The sequence below is a fragment of the Amphiprion ocellaris genome, chromosome 17, assembly GCF_022539595.1.
Source record: "Amphiprion ocellaris isolate individual 3 ecotype Okinawa chromosome 17, ASM2253959v1, whole genome shotgun sequence".
NCBI classification, from domain to species: domain Eukaryota; kingdom Metazoa; phylum Chordata; class Actinopteri; family Pomacentridae; genus Amphiprion; species Amphiprion ocellaris.
The window spans coordinates 21,384,342-21,399,951 of record NC_072782.1 but is presented as its reverse complement, the minus strand read 5'-3'; the positions used below and the strand labels follow the sequence as shown (position 1 = coordinate 21,399,951).

General features: G+C 40.2%; 1 protein-coding gene and 1 long non-coding RNA gene across 5 annotated transcripts in view; one reads left to right on the top strand and one right to left on the bottom strand.

Moving 5' to 3' along the window:
• Window positions 1-1,550: 1,550 nt before the first annotated feature.
• Window positions 1,551-2,882, bottom strand: LOC129350894 (uncharacterized). The gene is made up of 2 exons (XR_008604473.1): window positions 1,886-2,882; window positions 1,551-1,771 (listed from the first exon to the last, which is right to left on the bottom strand). It is a non-coding gene; the product is annotated as an uncharacterized LOC129350894 (long non-coding RNA).
• Window positions 2,883-3,041: 159 nt separating this feature from the next.
• The window catches only part of LOC111566118 (seizure 6-like protein), a 115,422-nt gene continuing 102,853 nt past the window's right edge, over window positions 3,042-15,610 (top strand). For 3 of the 4 annotated variants that reach the window (XM_023266534.3, XM_023266533.3, XM_023266531.3), the window contains exon 1: window positions 3,042-3,450. In XM_023266534.3, coding sequence (XP_023122302.1) covers window positions 3,348-3,450 — 103 coding nt within the window. In that variant the 5' untranslated portion in view covers window positions 3,042-3,347. The remainder of the gene's footprint in view (window positions 3,451-15,610) is intronic. The other variant, XM_023266530.3, reaches the window with a different exon arrangement.

Sequence of the window (15,610 nt, the reverse complement as noted above, 5' to 3'; positions counted from 1 at the left end):
AAAGGCTCAGCAGAGGATGTATTTCCTACAACAGCTGAGGAGACATGGCCTGCCACATGAGCTGTTGATCCAGTTCTACACTGCAGTCATCCGATCTGTCCTGTGCACCTCTGGATCAACCACACAGCAGGACAGAAACAGACTACAGCCCATAGTACGGACTGCAGAAAACATCATCAGAGACCCCACTCACCCTGGACATTTGGACTACAGAGCCCTGTACACAAAAATCACCACTACTGTGTTTATAGCAATTACCATTTTGCTAATGTGTTCATACATTCCAGTCTAGCTGTACATTTCTGTTTATATTGTGTTCTATTTTACTACTATTTCTTTTTCCTCCCTGTTCCTCTTTCTATAGTTTATTTTTTATTATTCTCTTCCATATTCCTAGGATGACACCAACAGCCGAAACCAAATTCCGTGTATATTGTGTACTTACTTGGCCATTAAAGCTGACTCTGATCACTTTTCTGTCTTTGGTCTAGGCAAGAGGAAAGGGGGCCACAGAAAACTGGACCTTCCTAGCGTACTTGTGGAGATGCAGGCTGAGGAGGAGTGGAGTCATGCCCAGCATGATGAGAACATCTGGTTGCTCCTCAGCGAGGCAAGAGAGAATGAAGCGGCCTTGCAGCGGGAGGAGATGGCCCAGAATACTGCCTTCAACCAGTCATTCCTGGGTGTGCTGGGGTAGCTGGGTAGGCAGTGGGCAGCCGGCGAGTGTGAGCGAGTCCACCTCCCATAGACTTGAGATTTACAAGTGCTGGTCATATAATTAGAATATCATGAAAAAGCTTGTCTTTTGGACAACTGTCAGGTCAGCAGTCTTCCCCATGATTGTGTAGCCTACAGAACTAGGCTGAGAGACCATATAAAGGCCTTTGCAGGTGTTTTGAGTTAATTAGCTGATTAGAGGTGTCTTCAATATTGAACCTTTCTACAATATTCTAATTTTCAGAGATACCAAATTTGAGATTTTTGTTAGTATTCAGGTATAATCATCAAAGTTAAGAGAAATAAACATTTGAAATATATCAGTCTGTGTAATGAATGAGTATAATATACAAGTTTCACTTTTTGAATGGAATTACTGAAATAATGAACAACTTTTTTCATGATATTCTAATTATATGACCAGCACCTGTAGTTGTATATAGTTTTACTTTTAGTCCTCCACTGTAGGAGAGGCCCACCACAGTTTGTACTTTGCACATTGTAAATAGTTTTGATTTTGCTGCTGACTAATAAACTATTTTGTGACTTATGTGATTGCATCATAACTTCTCATTTTGTCTGTTAAGACACTGGTAGAAAAAGAGTCAACAGTCTGAACCAAACAATTCTATATTCCCTAATAATGTATTTGTGTTTAATGGGATTTAACATGTTTTAACACAAACTCCTTTATGGTGCATAATTCCGGTGACTGAATTACACCAAAGCAATACTGATTTATCAAACTGGAATTTTCTTAAAACAGCTGTTTTAATGTTTTGGCGTTTAATTTTTTATTTAATCTTGCTAACCTTCACAAACAAACAATAGTATAGACACATCTACAAAAGTTTATTGTCAGAATTGCATTAAAGAAAACAATAGCGGTCCGGGGACCGAAAAACAGAAGTATAACAAGAAGAATAACTTTGCATGACACGTAGTGCATCAGTGCATCCTGTACATCTCTGTCCTCCTCCTCTACACCTTGTGCCACTGCAGGCTCATGTGCTGCTGCTTCAGGTAAATCCCATGAAGTCTCATCAGAGAGCATCTGAAACACATACACAGCATACATATTTTAATACCTAATAGTGACAAACTGCAGCCATTACAGGGTCGTTCACAGGACTGATACACGATAGCTAGCGAACTAGCATTAGCTTACCCTCATATGTCGTCTCGTTCATATCCTCTTGTCTTCGGCTTGATACTGCTTTATCGCCTCCCAAACTCTCCTGTGTGTCTCCTCAGTGTTTCGACTCGTCGCTCTCAGCTTTCTCCGACTCTTCTATTACTCTGAATCTGACAGAAAGCCACAGACCGAACAGCAGGTGTACTATCGCCTCCATGTACATTGTTGCATTGCGTTTGTGTCGCACAGAAATGACGGTAAGGGACTTTCGGACCGCCGTGCTATGACGACTCCACCCACGATGAGGTGGTTCTCAATGTAATGGAAAAACAACTAAACCGAGACGAGCCGTGGCGCGCCGAGTAGATGCTAAAGGAAATGCTAAAGGAAAATTTGTCTTGCACCGCATGTATCAACATTTGGGAAAGAGGACCGAGTCTTTAGCGGTTGCTAATAAAGTTTTGTTTTATTGAGTATCCAAACCAACGTAGAGGTGAATAGCGCCACCCAGTGTATCGGAATGTGTTCACAAGCTCTGCGTCAATCCATTATCTGGAATCGATTTGCCTTGACTTGATGTGCAGGGTAACCAATCAGGTGTTAGGATCCGCCCACCGACTTTGACGGGCGAGGTTGACAGATAAAATTAATTCATGATCCACTGCAACACAAGGACCATGAAATAATTAATTAAATCGTGAAATAATGAAATATGTTTTTTACTTAAAATAATTGTTATTTTAATAAATTAATGACATATTTAATAACACATTTATGTATTTAATTCCAATTTTAATTAATTAATGACATATTTAATTCCAATTTTAACTAATTAATGACATATTTAATTATTTAATGATATATTTATTTAATAACACATTTAAGTATTTAATTCCAATTTTAATTAATTAATGACATATTTAATTCCAATTTTAATTAATTAATGAAATATTTAATTCCAATTTTAATTAATTAATGACATATTTAATTAATTATTTAATGATGTATTTATTTATTTAATTTTGGCACTTTTAGTCCTCCATATGACACAAGTACTCCCTCTTTGCCTGCAAAAGTTTCATTATCATTAAGGTCAGGTTGTGTGTGTGGAGGGGGTGGACGGTGAGAGAGGGAGGGAGCGAGTGACAGAGAGAGAGAGAGAGAGAGAGAGAGAGAGAGAGAGAGAGAGAGAGAGAGAGAGAGAGAGAGAGAGAGAGAGAGAGAGAGAGAGGACAGAAGAGCCCGAGGAGGAGAGGAGGAGGATGGATCGGAGGCAGAAGCAGGATTCCTTGTAGTCTGGAGGATGCTGCTCTGACATGCGGACCGTCTCCCGTTTTACCGGCTCCACCTGACCGACACCTCACCGCTACTCTCTCTCGCTCTCTCTCTCTCTCTCTCTCTCTCTCTCTCTCTCTCTCTCTCTCTCTCTCTCTCTCTCTCTCTGGACCTCCTCTCCTGCTCATCCATCCTCTCCTCTGGACAGGCTCCTGTCGCCATGCCGCCGCCGGCTGCCTGCTCGGCCGGGTACCGCCGACTCCGGACCCGCCTGGCCGCGGTGCTGTGGATCGGGCTGCTGTGGATCAGCGCATCGAGCGGAGGTATCGCTGTTAGAATTGTTTGTGTGTTTTATTCTGTGTGAATCCTCCGTGGGCAGCAAGCTTGACTTGTGAGCGCTGCAAAAACAACTGGTCTTCCCGGGCATCCCTGTCTTGTTTGAGACATCTCCTGCTCGTAGGAGGGAGAGATGGGGGAGAGACAGAGGATAGGAGGGGAGAGTCAGGCTTTGAAGTCTTGAAATAAACGCTGTTGCGGGCTATTTGCTGTGCGTGCAGCTCCGACCAGTTTTGGCACAGCAGTCCGGGCTGCACACGCTTCCTGAGAGAGTCCATGTGGACCGGAGCCCACTCGTGTGCGTGGGAGCCTTGATCAGGCAGCAGTGGATGCAGAGGAAGACAGAGAGAGAGATCACCTGTCAGAGCGCTCTGCAGTTAGACGGTTTTCCATGCACAGAGTGGGAGACGAGGGGGGATTCCTCCAGTCTGACAGCATGAGGAAAGTTGATGTTTGAAGCAGGCAGGCAGGAGACAGAGTGGAGACACATTAGTTTGGTTTCTCTGTCTTCAGACATAGAAAATGTCTTCTGTGGCTCATTACAAAGCGACCTTGGCCATGTAGTCAGGGTTATTATCAACATCCTGCCTTACTCACTGGATTAAGTGATGGAAATATTGGAAACGGAGAAATGTGTTGAGTTGATTGTTTAATTTGACTCACAGTGGAAAGATACTGACACACGGAGCAAAGAAAAGCATTAAATCTTAACATTTATGAACCTATGTGTTTATTTTTTTCTTGATGAGCAGGTAAAATAAAGTCATACTGAGCAAAATAGCCGCTGATTAATTCTCTGCTATTATTTTCGAACTGTAGCATTGCTGAGTGTAAGGTCCTGCACACTGTGTGACACAATAGGCTGTTTGTCTTTGCTTTTAACAACAACCCATGGTATTATTTTGGAGCATTTTTTTATGTGTTTATTGGACAGAAGGCCTGACAAATGATTGTTTTCTCAGTACAGAGAATGCCAAATCTGAACTTGGCAGGGCTGCAACTACAGATTATTTTGTGATATTTTTGTATATTGTCAATTACACTGTTGATTATTTTCTGCATTGATTGATTAGTTGTTTAATCCATAAAGTGTTAGAAAATGATATGAGAATGTTGATCAGTGTTTCCCAAAGCCCAAGATAAGAAATGTCTTGTTTTGTTCACAACTTAAAGATATTTAGTTTACTGTCACATAGGAGGAGAGAAGAATTTTGCCTTTTTTTTCTTAAGATGAGCACAAAGGACTAAGTGAGAAGCCGTCATTTTAGCATCACACAGCCAGCGTAGCGAGGATGTGGGGGTGGATAGATGGGTTGAGAAAACACTGAATCTTCAAATGGAACGTGTGAGCTCATGATTTGTGTAAACAGAATACTTGTCGTTCAAGTTGTGACGTCGGATGAACAAGGAAGCTACTGTCAGCGTCTAAAAACCAACAAGGCTAACAATTGAGGAAGCTAGTGAGCTGAGGGTGTACCACAAGATTAATGGCTTAGCGAGGTATGCTGAGCCCAAAGCCAGAGGTCTGTGTCTTTAACCTGCTAGATCACCATGGTAACTGATGCTGCAGAGCTAACCTGCTCCAGAGAAAGCTCTTTTCAGGGTTTGTGATTGAAAGTGTAAGAAGCGTCTCCGTTTTGCTAATTCTTTTCCGGACAATATTCTCTCTGAGTGATACAGATTCTCAGCTGAGGTTATACAAAACAGTAAAAAGTTTGAGGTCACTTAGAAATGTCCTAGTTTTTGAAAGAAAAGCAGTATTTTTCAATGAAGATAACATTAAATGAATCAGAAATAGAGTCTAGACATTGTTAATGTGGTAAATGACTATTCTAGCTGGAAACGGCAGATTTTTAGTGGAATATCTACATAGAGGTACAGAGGAACATTTCCAACAACCATCACTCCTGTGTTCTAATGCTACATTATGTTAGCTAATGGTGTTGAAAGGCTAATTGATGATTAGAAAACCCTTGTGCAATTGTGTCAGCACATGAATAAAAGTGTGAGTTTTCATTGAATACATGAAATTGTCTGGGTGACCCCAAACTTTTGAACGGTAGTGTTTGTTACAGCTGTGAACCTGCTGATCTGTATGTTAATAATTCCACTAAAACAAAGTTATGCAGTCACAGCAGGGAAAATTATGCATCATTTTGCCATAAGAACTTGCGTGTGTTCAGTTGGGGATGCAGAAATCATATAATTCTGTTTTTATGAATGGTTCTGATTTGGTGCCAGGCCAGTTTTACACTGCTGGTACTGTCGCTGATAAAGCACAGTTTATTTTTATTTATTACACTAAATATTCAGTCGATAACATTATTTTCATTTTGATTTGTCCAAAACCTAAAGTGCTTTCCATGTCTCCTTTGATATAAATGTACTTCTTCGTGTCTAAATGTGTGACATTTACAGTTAACCAGCTCTAATTTGAGAAATAAGTAGCTGCACTAAAAATCACTGAGTGGGAAAATAAATACATTTACTTACAGCATTAACAGTTTTCTACCAGCATTCCTTTCTTGCACCATTTACAGTCGCAGCACTTTTTACAGGAAGACATGATTATATTCTTCATAGCTCTCCATTATGGCTACTGTTCCTCCTGACAGAAGTAAATTACCGTCATCAGTAAGTTTTGTGCAGCAGAAGAGTCACATAACATGTGAAATGCTCCTTTTTACTCCACCAAGGAATGTGGCGGAGTTACGTGATGATTGGTGTTGGTTTGTCTGCTTGTCTGTCTGTTAGCAACATTACTCAAAAACGGATGAACGGATTTACATGAAATTGTCAGGGAAGGTCAGAAATGACACAAGGACCAAGTGATTAGATTTTGGCAGTGATGTGTCTTATAGTCTGGATCCATGGATTTGTTAGAGATTTCTGTATCATTGCGAGATAGCAGCACAGTGTCACTGTAACTGTGACAACAAGTGAATGCTATGTCAGCTGCCTGCTGACAATCACATGATTGCGATCCTACTATAAATCAACCTTTGAAGATTTCACCCGTCGGAAATCACACGACTGAGCAGCCTTGGCAGAGTACTTTTCTTGTTGTTTCTATTAGTGACCATAGAACCTGGTGAAGAAAACCTGGTTAACAAAAAAAGCTAATTACAGTTGTGATACCCATCATCTCATATTGGAATTTTAGGTTTTGTTGAGTAGGGTAACACTAAGAAAGCCTGGACTGTCAAATTCGCCTTGTTGTACAGCCCTCTGATAATGTAGGAAATATGCTGAGTGAAAACATGGCACTGCTGGGAATGTGAACATTTTGTTCTGGCATTATAATATAAGGAATAAGGAAAAAGAAAACTAGAAAAGCACTCAGAAAGCACAGTACTCCGCTACGGCTGCTCATTCCTTGTATCATTTCTGACAGATAAGTCTCGATAAGTCTGCAGCAGTCGATTTGTTATAGGATCGCAATCATGTGATCATCAGCAGGCAGGTGACGTAGTGTTCACTTGTTATCATAGTTACAATGACGCCATGCTGCTATTAATGACACAAAAATCTTTAAAAAATCTGTGGATCCAAACTATGATTTGCAGCACTGCCAAAATCTAATCAATTGGTTCTCGTGTCATTTCTGACCTTCCCTGAAGATTTCATCCAAATCTGTTCGTCTGTTTATGAGTAGTGTTGCTAACAGATAAACCAATGCCAATCATCACATAACTCTGTCGAGGTTCCATCTCCTTATAACAGTATCTATACTCCCAAAGTTATACATAGTATACAATGTTATCCTTTAATTCACTGTAAACAATGAACTTCTATGACCTTCACCATTTCTAGAATTGTTTGGTGTCAATCAACAGTATCCTTCACTCTGATTGGTAGTTACCTCACTTTTGTGGCCTTATAGTTGAGATTAGTGTAAGTTGGTATTCGCCCACTTCTGGTCACCAACACTTTTCTCACCTGTAAAAGTCTCCAAATTTCATGGACATTTCAAGGTCTCTGCTCACCACATCGCTGCTGGTCTTTTCCTGTGTGTAAACCTCTTAATGTTTGCAGCATTAAAATAATATTGAACTGAACTGAGTGAAGGACAAATGACTGTGTGATCATTCAGGTTGGAAGACTAGTCATTAAGTGTATTCACACTCAGTATGTGTGAATACTGAGTGTCTGTGTGAAGCATTTTTCATTGTCAGGAGCAGAGTCTAGTGAGCTTCATACACAAGAGGGACAGTCAGGAAACAATGCAGCATGTAATCTGATGTCACTGATGATAATCTGAGCCCACATTCCAGCTTTCTGTTTAAATGAATGTCCAGAAAATCCGCAAAGTAAATGCATATTATTTCTACAGTAGTGTGAGTGTGTGGAGGTGGCAGCTGGGGACTCTAATTCTCCAGTCAGGCCCTTTACACCACTGCAGGAGGAACAACATGAACCTTTAAAAGAGTGTTCATCAAATGATAGAAAATGATGTGGAAAGCATGCTGGAAATATGAAATCTCAGTTTGATGGAGTCGTGTGAGGAAGGTTGCTGTCTCCTCATTGCTCCACACAGATCTGATGTTTTCTTCTATTCACTGGAGATTTGAGTGACGAAGTTGCGAGCTTCATGCGCTTCATAATTTATTCATCAAGTCTGTTTTTATCTCACTTTGTTGTTGTTTTCTGTGGTCGGTCAGCGCGTCTTAAGAAATAGTTCTGAGACCATAAATCAGGATCCAGTTCTTCAATACTCAAAGGTTGCTCTAATTTAAAGACTTATTTATGTTAACCATTGTACTAAAACCACATGACTATTAAATGTTACGTACTCTTTCAGTTTATCAAAAAAATCCAAATCCAGAATCAACATACGTGGTCTCTACTGAACATACTGGGTGTAAAGATTGTAAAGCTGCAAGAAGTTTACAGTGGAGTAAAAGTTTAGAGAAATATTCCAAGTGCAAAACCTCAAAATTGTGCCTTGCAAGTACAGTACCTGATTACTCAGTTATTCCATCACTGCTAAATGATTCATTGGGAAGATAAGCTGCAGACTAAACAGTAATGAAAATAAACATTTTAAATGTCTTTATTCCCTGCCAGCCTGCTGATTTTAATGTTTGCTGGATATAGAAAACATTATTACTGTAACCACAATGAAAAATCTTCAAGTCTGTCCTAGCCTTATATGACTCTTTGTCCCGGAAAATTTCTTCACTGAGAATGTCTCCGCTGTGTGTTTCAGTAATGTACCCACCAGACACAAATTAACATGCACGTTGATCTTTCTGTAGCTGTGAGGAGAATCTACGTACCCTGAGTTTAACCACCACGGTTTAAATGCCTCATCTGTTTGTCTCACGGTGGATAATTCTCTGCAGACTTAAGTACTGCAGAAACTGGAGAAGAACACCAGCACTGTTAGTTGTAACCATGACCTTAAAGAGGAACTTGCAGGTTAGCAAATCCCTTCAAATTATGTGTAGGAGACAGAAACAGAAGTTAGATTCTTGATTAAAACATGTCTATCTATAGACTACAGTAGCATTTAAAGTGGTTTCATTTCTTAAAAAACACAACTGGGTCATAATGTCTCAAAAGGGAGAACAGCCAAGCTAGGTGTAAGAAAGTTGGATCCAAAGAGTAGTTTGACACTGAACAGATTCAGAATGTGTATTCATATTTATATGACCAACCACAGCTTTTTAATTATGAGCCCGCTGGGTGTCACCAAGGCCAGGACCAGGCGAGGTGGAGGAGAATTCAGCGAGAAATTAGTTTGTAGTGTGAGGAAAACCAGTGCGGACAATATTACCTAACTCTGTGTTAGATCTCAGCAGTGCAACATTTATTATTGCACATGAGGATAACACAACTAACTTTGGCTGTTTAATACAAACACAATGATATAGTGTGACTACAAAAAGGACAAACAAAGGCACACTACCACCTTCTACTGTACAGAGTACCTGGACAAACACCTGCCTTCTGTGACAAATCAGGAAGAAAAACACCTCAAATAGTCTACATTTGTTTCTGCATTTATGTCTTGATAACTGCATACAGTGGTGCTTTCACTTTAAACATTCATTTCTAAAATATGCTAAATGTAGCAAAAAAAAGTCAAGCTGCAAGTTTGAACCCTCAAACAGTCTGAACCCTAAAACACACCAGTAGATTTGGAACACTTTAAAATCAACAAAATTACATCACTTATCATTACCAGATATTGTAAAAACAGAAGGAATTGTTGCATTTTTACTTTTTCGACATTACATCCTTGAACCAGTCACGTGTGACATACCAGCCTGGTGTTTCATTGCATGCCATGTAGTTGCAATGAATGACCCCCTAAACTTAACCATCTGCTGTGTTGTTTCAGTGCTGTAAAAGGACACGCTAAATACTGAAAAGTGTGTTATTGACACACAAAGTGTGTGAGAAGTGTTGTGGTATTTCTACACAGTTCCTTGACATCATGTAAGGACAGGCAATTCCATTATGGAAAACAAGAAAAGCACTCAGAGAGCACAGTAAGGCTGCTCAGTCACTGTATGATTTCCAATGGATGAAATCTTTAACAAATTCATGGTCTGCAGTGGTGGATTTGTAGTAGGATTGCAATCGTGTGATTGTCAGCAGGCAGCTGATGTAGTGTTCACTTGTTGTCATAGTTACAGTGACCTTGTGTCGCTATCTATCATAAAAGAAATCTTTAACAAATCCGTGGATCCAGACTATAAGCTGCATCACTGCCAAATCTAATCACTTGGTCCTTGTGTCATTTCTGACCTTCCTTGAAAATTTCATCCAAAGCCGTTAGTCCGTTTTTGCGGAATGTTGCTAACCTTTCGTTCACTCTCCAGTGTCGACGGCCTTAAGATGGATTTTGTTTTTAGTTCCATCAGGGTGTCTAGTCAGCCTCCTCACCCATCTCCAGGAGACTGGTGGGGGTGTCGGTTCAGTCCAATCCGACCCTGACACTGGATTAGTAGTAGGTAGTACTGGATTACAGGTTACCAGTAGCAAGTCACCAGACCTGACCTGGCAGGAGTTGAAAAAACACTGCGGGCTAACTTTCTCACAAGGAAACTCAGCTAGTTTGGTCATGCTACCGGACATCACTGCCTGGAGAAAACAACCATTCAAGGGATGGTTAATGGAAAGAGAAAGAGAGTAGATCTACAGTGAATGGCTTGAAGACATCAAAGAGATCACAGGAACTGGAATTGCGGAGGCTATTATAGCTGCTGCTGACCATAGATGATGGTGCTCTCTCATTGGAACAACACTAGCATTTGCTTGTGCTACGTGACTTTAGAGAGACTTTAGAGACATTTGAACAATGTCATACTGCACAGAAGATATTTCTGAGTTCTCTCTCCTTCCTCTTGGTTGTTCTGTTTCCGTTGAGGTGCAGGACTTTGTACTGCAGTGAAAAATGAACCCAGAGTGAGGAAAAATGTACCAGGAACAAAAAACACCCAGAATCTGTTTGGAATTCAGCGGGTTAAAGTTGTGAAAACCAGCCAAAATGTCCTCACAATAGAGAAACGTCCTCCACACAAACACAGAAAGACATGTACATACACACACACAACAGTTCAGCAACCATTTCCCAACAGGCTTCAGTCTTCTAGTTAATCTCTGTCACACTGTCTCTCCCTACAAATGCTCGATCTTTAAAGCGCTCACGCACACACTCACTTGGTATCAGGCGCTGCATCAGTGGTTTCATCTCACCGTTGGTGTCTGTGTTTAATGAGCTCCCCCAGCAGAGATGTAATGTCACCGAGCAGGCTTGTGATTGTGTGTGTTTACGTGTTAGCGTGTGCGTGCGTGCATGCGTGCGCCACTGTTTTTTAATGCACAGATTGTGGCTGTGTATGAAGATAGGCTGGATCACTGCGTGGTCTAATTTCTTGGGGTGAGAGCGATAATCTGCTAGAAAGACAGCTTGACAGCTGAGTAGAGATTCAAGAGCTCCAGCTGGGAAGCAAAGACAAGTGCAGTTTGAATCCAGAGAGCAACATGCAGCTCTTTTATCGACCCGCACTGGCATTGTTTTTGTTGTAGAAATATCAATGAGGCATGTCCGCTTATTTTAAAAAACATAGATCTCCTCTTCTCTCCTCTCCTCAAAAGATCATCCATCTTGTAATCCGCCTTTCTCCTCTCATCACATCACCTCTCCTCTTCAACTTCTCTCCTCCAGTCCTCTTTCACTCAGATACCTCCTCTTCCTCTTTTTTTCTCTCCTATTACTTGTGAGTGAGAGGAGAGAAAAATGGAACTGAGGGGGAGACAGAGGAGATTGTTTCTTCTGGTTGAATAACCCCGGCCTTATTATACAACTCGATCCTCAGGCTCCAAACTTTTGAGAATATTGTGTCAAGTAAACATCAGAAAGAGACACTGAATGAGGGGAAGTAAGGCTGAGGGGAAAAGAGATGTGAAGGGAGCCTTGAAAAGGAAAAGTAGCAGAGAATACGAAGTAGTAACACCAAACTACTACAGTCTGTGCTTGTAGTACATCCAAAAATGTTTTTATGTACACAGAATGTTCCGTATACAGTATGTCAGTTCAGATTTATACCCAAAATGCTGCCTCACACATTTCACGGCTGTCAGAATACCATATTGGTCCAAATATAAGATGACCCTGATAACAAGACTATTTCCCCTTTTTCAACACTTATTTTAGGATTTTAAAAAAAGGAGATATGGGACATTTGTAGGCGAGCTCTGTTGGGAAAGTTTCCCAGAGGAGAACGTTCTCGTCACTGAAGCCTTTTCTCAGATAAAACTTGAAATAATACCCTTAAAGCAGAACATGAATCCCACATTTCTGAGTGACTGGAAACACTTCAAGCTCTGCTATATTGATATTACAAAAAACCACGGAGAGTTACACCCAACATCTTAGATTTAGTCATTAAAATATAGAATGACTTTGTCTGGTTTGCGATATTACAAAATACAACAATAATTCAGCCGTGTACTCAGATCAACCACAATATAAAACATGATTGAGATTTTATCCAAAAAATGTAAATAGAAGTAAATAACAAATAGAAGCTATGCAAGCATTAATGGGAGAAGTGAAAATCCATCCTTCCGTCCGAGAGGCTTAGCAGTCAATACAGGACAGAATACTGGTGGACTTTGATTTTTCATAAAAATGTTTGTTTCTATAATTTGAGGAGGTCCAAATGAAAATAATAACTTCAGCCTATTACCGGTGCTACACTGTAACTGTGACCTGTAGCGGGGCAATAATTTCACCACTTGAATTGGATCGCACCTGCAAAAATAAAAACATGGTTTACTTGGTTAACATTTGTTGAAAGATCCATCCATTATCTATACATCCTCATTAGGGTCGCGGGGGGCTGGAGTCTATCCCAACTGACTTAGGGTGAAGGCAAGGGACACCCTGGACAAGTCACCAGTCTATCACAGGGCTACATACAGAGACAAACAATCACACTCACATTAACACCCATGGGCATTTTAGCATCACCAACTAACCTCTGCATGTTTGGGGACTTTGAGAGGAAGCCAGAGAACCTGGAGGAAACCCATGCATGCACAGGGAGAATATGCAAACTCCATGCAGAAAGATCCCGGGAAGTGCCGGGACGCGAACCAGGGATCTTCTAGCTGCAAGGCTACAGTGCTAATCAGCGAGCCACTGTGCAGCCCCATTTGTTGAAAGATTAAGTAGAATTCATATTATTCCACTGTGTTGTTTTAACTTTGGAAAGAACAGCACAACTCCAGGAGCAAATGTTGTCAAGGTAAAATGAGTGAGGACTGTTTTTCTTTAACAAAGATGTGTTTGATTTGTGTCCAACTAAAAACATCTGCAAACAAGAAAACATTCAGAGGGCACAGTACTCTGCCAAGGCTGCTCAGTCGTATGATTTCAGACAGTCCTCCGATGGATTTGTGGTAGGATTGCAATCATGTGATTGCCAGCAGACAGCTGACGGAGGGTTCACTTGTAGTCATAGTTACAGTGACGCCGTACCGCTATCTCACAATGATACAGAAATCTTTAACAAATCCGTGGATCTAGACTATAAGTTGCATCACTGCCAAAATCGAATCACTTGATTCTTGTGTGATTTCTGACCTTCCCTGAAAATTACATCCAAATCCATTTGTCCGTTTTTGAGTAATGGTGCTAAAAGACAGACAGACAGACATGCCAAGGCTGATTGTCAAATAACTGTGCCGTGTTCCTTGGTGGAGTAATAATTTAAAAGATTTGGATTTAATAAGAGAACCTGCAGTTGATAAAGTGCTATCAAACAACATCAGCTCTGAGGAGTCAAAAATGAAAATTAAGCAAGCTAAAAAAAAAATCAACAAAAAAACCCTCCAAAAAACCCCAAAATACTGCAATAATTAACTGACTCATTACTAACTTGTACCAGCGTTACATTTATTGCCAGCTATGTCAATAATCACTTAATTAGTTTGAGTCATTTTTTAAAATAAAAACCATGTCATAATTCTTTGTTTTCAAGGTCTTAAATATTAATATCTTCTTGTTTCTTTTGTACTTTATGACAGTAAACTGAAAATCTTTTGGTTGTGGACAAAATAAGACATTTATCCTCTTTGGCTTTAGGAAACACAGATTGACATTTTTCACTATATTCTTACATTTTACGAACCAAACAATTGATCAATCATTTCAATAAATAATCGACAGTGAAAGTAAAGAATGAAATCCTTTAAATGAGAAATTACAGCTCACTGGTTCTGCATGATCTTAAAAAGTTAAGATTCATGTTATTTAACTAAAATCAGAAAAGTTCTCTCGCCTTTTGTGCATGCAGTTTTCAGAACATTTATATCTTCAGCTGTTCTATTGTCAAATGTTTCAAAGTTCCAGGTTTCATCTCAGAGTATGAGATTACACTGAACAAAAATATAATTTATCTTTCCCAGTTATGGATCTTACGATTAAAGTATGAAGCAACCCCGTGAAAAGGATTTTTTATGAGACAGATTTATCTTGATACTGCTGCATAGAATGAGTTTTGATGATTGCAGTTCATGTGTTTCAATGTTGGATTTGAATTTGAGAGGTATTTTGTGAGAGCTGTGTCAGCTTGAGGTCGGTGGAGGGGAAAGCGATATTATTGAAAACACTCGGATGGTGTTCTTATTGTGCTCAGAGCACATTATCTTTTCAGCTATTTGTTCACATCCTTATGAAACAGGCCGTGGAGGACAGTCGGCAGATAGAACAAAAGAGGTGCTCATAAGACGAAAGCAGGCGAGAATCAGCAAAGACAGAAACCAGCAGAAAGTTGGAGGTGACCCCATTTTAATGAGCAGCACTCTGAGCTCAGCAGCAGCCGGAGAGGCAGTAAAGCACAGGTGGGCTTAGTGGGGTTTAACCTTTCATTTCTAGGAGAGCTCCTCAGAATATGAGCCGCTGATTAGCATGATTATACAGATCACTGTGCTCTTAATGAAGAGCTAAAGTAGTGTTTTCTGATGAAGCACAGAGGAGCTTTGGTTTCACATGTTTTAGCCCACATACTGTCTGTGTGTTGGGTTAGTGCAGGCCCATTTTTGGAAGCATAACACAAGTTCTTAAAATTGATTTCCTGCCTTCCACACAGCTGCTGGTTGAATATCATGCTACTAGAGCGTGAAAATCAACCTGCAGAGACTCCGGAGGTGTTAGAGATACACAATCCATCACAGTTCGACCATAAAGTTCCACTTCTCTGTATTGAAAATTAACCTATTATTGAATTATAATTGCAGTCATGAGCAGGGAGTCTTTTAAAAATGCTTGAGTTGACTGCAGAGTGACAGTACATTCAGAACTATAAAAGCACTCAGAGAGCGCAGTACTCCGCCAAGGCTGTTCCATATCATCAATACCATATGGTATTGTCAGAAATGCAGCATTTTTTTTGTATAAATGCATTTGTTTATGAGTTACTGGTAATCAAAAATCATGGCAACATAGAATGTGTCCATTTAATATAGATGTACCCACAAACAAAATGACCTTGTGCTGAGCACAGGCATGTGTACGTTATGTACGGATACCGAATCGTGTGACCTAAATACGTAGCGGGCAGCGGGAATTGATGGGACTTGGAAACACTCCCACAATTTAATCAATTGTTCCTTGCATGATTTCCGATG